Genomic DNA, 5,985 nt, shown 5'->3' on the forward strand with positions numbered 1-5,985 from the left:
TATCACTGACTTGAACATCGAAGGGTCAACACTGAAGACCCCTTTCCTAACCTAACAACTAACACTCTTGGTTACATACAAGACAACTTGAAGTCATTCATTTGATCCACATTCCCACCCAGCCATCTTCATCAATTCATTAATGATTCAAACAAATATTTTTGACAAAAAAAATGTCATACTAAAGTTTTTTTTTTTTTTTTTTTTGCATTTGAATATTGTTGAGTTGAAAGGGTTAATTTTAAGTTAAGAATTATACAGACATATACTTTTCTTATGATATTTTTATGCATTCAAAATAATTAAAAGTTTCACTTGTAAAATTACCAAAAGTATATAATTTCTAACCAAGAGTATTTGAAATACATAGGAAAAAAATGCACGATTTTTAAAGAAAAAAAAAAAAATAGAATGCGTTTTTTTTTCAGGAAAAAGAAACCAAAATGAGATGCAGCTTTGAACAATTTACCAAGTCTACAGGTCCCATGGCTTCCCCAACCTCCGTAGTTAATCCTGCGAGATCTGGTGAGAAACTACGACTCGTGTTCGCATAATCGGAAGCGCGGACCAAAACAAAACTCGAGGAAAGTTAAAAATTGGCAAAGGCTAATAGACTGTATTGATTCAAAATCGGCAAAGGCTAATAGACTGTTGAAGTTAAAAATTTCAAACTGATCAATCTTTTTCTAGCTACCGCAGCCATTTATAGGCAGAGAGTTTGCCCTGAAAAAACTCACCATTTCTTCTTGTTGCATTTTGGTACTCTAACACTCAAGACTAACGATTCCACTATTGCACTGAAGCTAGTTGAGGCGGTTTGATACTTACTTCAGCTCTCAAGTGGAGGGTATCATCGATGAAATAGGGGTTATCTCCAGCCATGAAAGCACTCCACTTCATCTCAATCAAGTTCGGGAAAGTTATTGCCGTCCCACCGGATAAAATGTAGCGGCCTCTTTTCTTGATTATTACAAATTCTCCTGCCAGCTGCATGGTTCTTGCAGCAACCTCGTAATCTACTGTGCAGCAGATTGAACCTGTTTCATTCATCACTAGGGAAAGTCCAAAGCAGCGGAATGGATTATGTTCATCCGAATCACAATTCGCTGAGAGAACGAAGTTTTGCCCACCCAAATGGAATCCATGAGAGTAGAGCCGTCCTGATGGGAACAAATTGGCACATTCCTCCCTCTTGAGATACAAGTAGACAATGCATTCTGGGTGCGGCCTCTCAAATTCTACCAGCTTCGGTATAAGGCATTTGTAAGCCCTTCCCACAAAACGCCTGTGGTTCAACTCATTATTAACAAGGGCTTGCCGTCTGGAAGGAGCTTCAAACTTGAAGAGGAGGGCTTCAATTACTAGTTTGGAAGCAAGGTCATGATCCAGGCCATCACACTTGACAATTTCTCTTAGTTTCTTACAACTCAAATAAGCAAAACGGATATGATGGAGTAGGCGATAACTCAAAATATCACGACGTTCTCCCACTATTGTATACTGTGTGTGAGCCCACTTCAGAACAAAATCGTATAAATCATCTTCTGATATCACTTGAAGGTCATCACTTGATAGAATAGCTTCAATGGCAGCCAGGGGAAAATTCATTATTTTGTCTTGGAACCTGAAATGGAAAATTCCAACGGTGAGGTTCACAAAGTACGTGTAACACATTTGCTCACCTCTAGATCTGCATAGATGTAAGACTCACGTAGCAATGTCCTTGTAACTGTTGACAAGGAAGTCTTTAGCAGCATCTATCACAGGTTGGATAGCGTAAGCTAATGAAATGCTATTAGGCAAATCCAGATACAACAGTGCAGATTCTGTTGTCACAGGCAAACTTCGAAGTAGTTTACTGCAATAATGCATGCATGAAACAACCTCAAACTTATCAGCAACCTTCAGCACATCCAAAAGGGGAGTTTCAAACGTATTTGATAGTTTTCCACTATACATAAAACTCAAGACTTTCATGAAAGCAGCTTCCTCTGTTTAAAACGGGGAAAAAAATGAAGTTGTAAGTCCTGCAAGGGTTGCAATAAAAGAATTAAATAATTATGGAATTTTGTTAAGAATCCCTGTCCTCTGACTGAGAAGAGAGTATTATTTTAATATTTTTTTGAACTGGTTCCCTTTTTGATGATAACAAAAATAAAGGACACCCCTTTTGATTTTTTTTACTTTTACATATTTATAAGGAAAAGTTATTAGAATCCCATATTTATAAGGGTTTGAGATTTCGTTCCTTGATAGTTAACAGTGTTAAAAAAATTTATATCGCTTGCTAATTGACATGCGAGAAGATACAAGATAAGACACCCAGACACGACCATGAGAAGCACTCCCCTTCCTCACGAACAACAAAGTATACTAGGGTTCCCACAAAAGGTTTAAGTATACAGGTGTAGATTCCATAGATAAGGCCTCAATTCCCACAAAAAATTGGACATCCTTTCCAACTAATAACAGAAACCACAATTTAAATTCTACATATCCAATTCAACCTCTAGCATATTAAGAACCTCATATTTAGCAAGGAATTCCTATATGTATAGGTCACCCGTCACCTTAGTGCTTAGCAAAGGAAAACCTATCATAAGTATCTTATCACAATATGGAAGAGAAAGAATCACATCTTAAGGCAACTGATTGCTCGAGAAGGATCATATACGACTTGGTAGACTGCCATTACCCTTACAAAAAAGAGAGAAGTATAATTTCCTTAAAAAATCTTAAGAAAGTATGTAAATACTAAGACAGCAGTTTACCAATGGAGACTTGTCCAAGCGGTAATGCTTAGAATGCATATACACTTAAACCAAACAAAACTTTGGACTGCTTACCTGATTCATTAATTCTTAGTAATGTATCCTGCCCTTCAGACTCTTTCATGCAATTTGAAAAAAGCTAAAAGAAAAAAAAAACATGCAAAAACAAAATCCATGTTATAACCATACCATAAAATCAAGTATGACAATAGAAGATAATTGTAACCTTGTAGAAGAAAGGACTTCTTGCAGAGAGAATAGCAGAATTAATGTGAATGGGTATAACTCTGAGAATGCAAGGAGAACTCATAATTGACGAATCTTTATTTTCAGAATCAACTACTGCAGATGAATAAAGATAATCGGTTAGAAACAAGAAGAACAAACATCACAATGACAGCAATAAACTTGTCCTGAATTTGGTTTTGCTGGGAGTGCCGAAAGTTAACTTGGAACAGGAAAATTACAAGATTTGTCCTTTATTGTCACATATACACTTGATGAACACTTTGACGACAAGAATAACTTGAATATCTAGCAAAATGTATTTATCTTTCATAAGTAAACAGTATATACATTTACTAGTGATAAAGCCAAGCAAAGAGGTCAATGGGATAGCATTCATGCACACCAAATAGTTAGCAACTTAGCATATACATCGTTTATAAGACTATAGCTCATAAACTTTTTCTTTAGGAGACCAACTCTTAAGTGAATCTTTAGTGGCTTTTGATACATTAATATATTTTTCCCCTTTAAGTTAGGCAACAAATGCAAGTGCTATGAGAATGCAGGAAAATCAAGCAAATCTTCTGTGTATCTACAAATTGCAGATATGAGTTAAGCAAAACCAAGATACTATAAAAATATAGGCAATATAGATGAATAACTAGTGGTAATGAATTTCATTGCTTAAGATGGCGACTTAGTCAGAACAGATCAAAGAATTTGCTTAACATATATCCTGACAGGTGTTTCCTCAAAAGAAAAACAAAACACTGACAGCCATCATAAGAAGACTTGTTGAGGATATAAATATATTTGATATGGAATAACTCATAGCACTTAAGTAGATAAAAATTATGTCTAAACACAATTCAGAATTTTGTTGTCCTTTCTGACCAATGTATACAAGAACTATAAAAAAAAATACACCCGGGTCAGAATTGCTTAGCCCACTCCAATCTAAGGACGAAGTAAGGGATGGAATTTTCAACCTAAAGATAGTTTAAGTCATATTACTAGGTTTCCGAAGCTGGCAGGGCTAAATTTGAACTCAAATAAATCCAAATTAATCTGCAATATAGAGGGTAATCATTGTTAAAAATTTAACTGGCTTATAAGAGAAAATTAATATAGGAAAAATACAAAAGCATTAATATTTGGAACACAAAATGATTTTTTTAAAGCTTAGCTTAATGCTAAGGGTTGAAGCTATCAACTCATACCAGCTTGCAATGCACTTGGTGTCAATTCATGGGGCGCTGACACATCATCTTCATTATGATTTTCATATTCCTCACAATCATGGGTCTTAGGCTCACAATTTGATGCAAATTCCGAAGAGCATTTTGCAGACTCCAATGCTAAAAGCACATCAGAAAGAAAAGAATTATCAGCACAAGCAAACGAGAACTTTGGCAACAATATGTGTTAGTTCTGTTTTGGTATTTATTAAATGTAGCAGGAATATATATTAAAGATTGATACTAATAATTATGTATTTGCACAGATGAAATCAACAGAAAAAGAAGAAGTGAAAACACAGATCAATTTCTCTTCCTTACTTGGAAGGAAATAGAGAAGAGGATCAAATTCAATTTCACACACTTCCTCTAATTTATTTCAGCCCAAAATCAAGAAGAAAGGAAATTAAATTTGCACATCAGTGAAAGATCAACAAAAATAAGTGAAAGCGTCCTTCAATTCCATTCAAATAAACAAGATAAATAAAATAGAGTGGAAATAAAATAATACAATCCATTTCTTTTCTCGGCACTGAAACAATTTCATTTTCCTTCCAATAAACACACATATATAATAAAGGTAATGAATCTAACCAACTATTCATGTCACATCTATAGATATATGACAAACAACCTCCATTGACTATCTATCATGAACTCGATCTAGAGAATTGTGAAATCAAATATCTTTCTGACCTCCACGTTGAACAACCCCCAACATTCAATCTTCATAATTAATTTCCAACGAAGCTAGCCAGCCATAAAATACTGTATTTGAATTGTGAAGAATACTTAAATCAGTCACTATTAAACGTGGCTGCCAATAAGAAAGATACTTAAGAACTACCCACCCAAAACATACAGACCAAAAATCCATCATTCGTAACCGTGCACACAACTCATACGGATAGGTTGCAGCACAAGAAAGACAGATAGGTCGCACTGCAGACAAAGGCCAAGATTTTGACGATAAAGAAATTAGTCCAATTGGAACAAGATCAGGTATGAGTACCATACCATATTGTAGTTATCCGAAGGGATTCAATCAAGCATGAAGAGGAAATCCGTGTGCTGAAAGGGGATACCCATACCTTTTTCTTTGGTGCCGTCGTCCCTCCTGCGCTTGCGGTGGCTGGACCCGGCATCGGGCGGCTCCGCCATGACCTCGAGACGGAGGACACGGTCGGAGAAGGTGCTCGAGTTGAAAGCGAATTCAAAGTTGTTGTCGGCGACGAGAGAGGGTCGGGGATCTGTTGCGTCGCAGGCGCGACCGATCATTAGCTTTGGAGCCCCTCCCGATTCTCTCATTCTCCTTCACGATTGAGCCCTAGACACACCCGAACGCTAATCTCAACCCAATTGCGGCTTCCCGGCGGAGAGACGGCAACGACGACGGAGAGATCGATGGCTTGAATTCCAGACCCGCCAGCAGAGGGAAAGTGCAAAGAAAACGCCGCACATCCACCATTTATGTAAAATCTGAAAGTAGCATTATGTAGTAGTAATCAGCTACAGTATGCCAAGAAACTTTTATTCAAGTTTCAAACGGCTACCTATTTAATTTCCATAGTTCTTGGTTCTTGAATATAAAATTATTGGCACTATACTATACACAAGAAATTCTTTAAAAAAAAAATGACTTTAGATGTCTAAACCCGAATCCCATAAGACATTCTAAATAAAATGATAAGTAATATACGCATCTATAATAAAATTGACTTTAAATGTAAAAAATCTCTCTATTTGTT

The 5,985-nt window shown here is 36.3% G+C and overlaps 1 protein-coding gene across 1 annotated transcript; it reads right to left on the reverse strand.

Moving 5' to 3' along the window:
• Positions 1-619: 619 nt before the first annotated feature.
• On the reverse strand, positions 620-5,717 carry LOC122043474 (BTB/POZ domain-containing protein POB1-like). Its single transcript, XM_042604134.1, has 6 exons — positions 5,329-5,717; positions 4,220-4,357; positions 2,998-3,113; positions 2,847-2,910; positions 1,712-1,991; positions 620-1,624 (listed from the first exon to the last, which is right to left on the reverse strand). The coding sequence occupies exons 1-6, from the start codon at positions 5,543-5,545 to the stop codon at positions 790-792; spliced, it is 1,650 nt and encodes a 549-aa protein (XP_042460068.1). The 5' UTR covers positions 5,546-5,717; the 3' UTR covers positions 620-789.
• Between the last annotated feature and the right edge of the window lie 268 nt (positions 5,718-5,985).

This window comes from Zingiber officinale, chromosome 1B (assembly GCF_018446385.1).
Source record: "Zingiber officinale cultivar Zhangliang chromosome 1B, Zo_v1.1, whole genome shotgun sequence".
Classification (NCBI taxonomy): domain Eukaryota; kingdom Viridiplantae; phylum Streptophyta; class Magnoliopsida; order Zingiberales; family Zingiberaceae; genus Zingiber; species Zingiber officinale.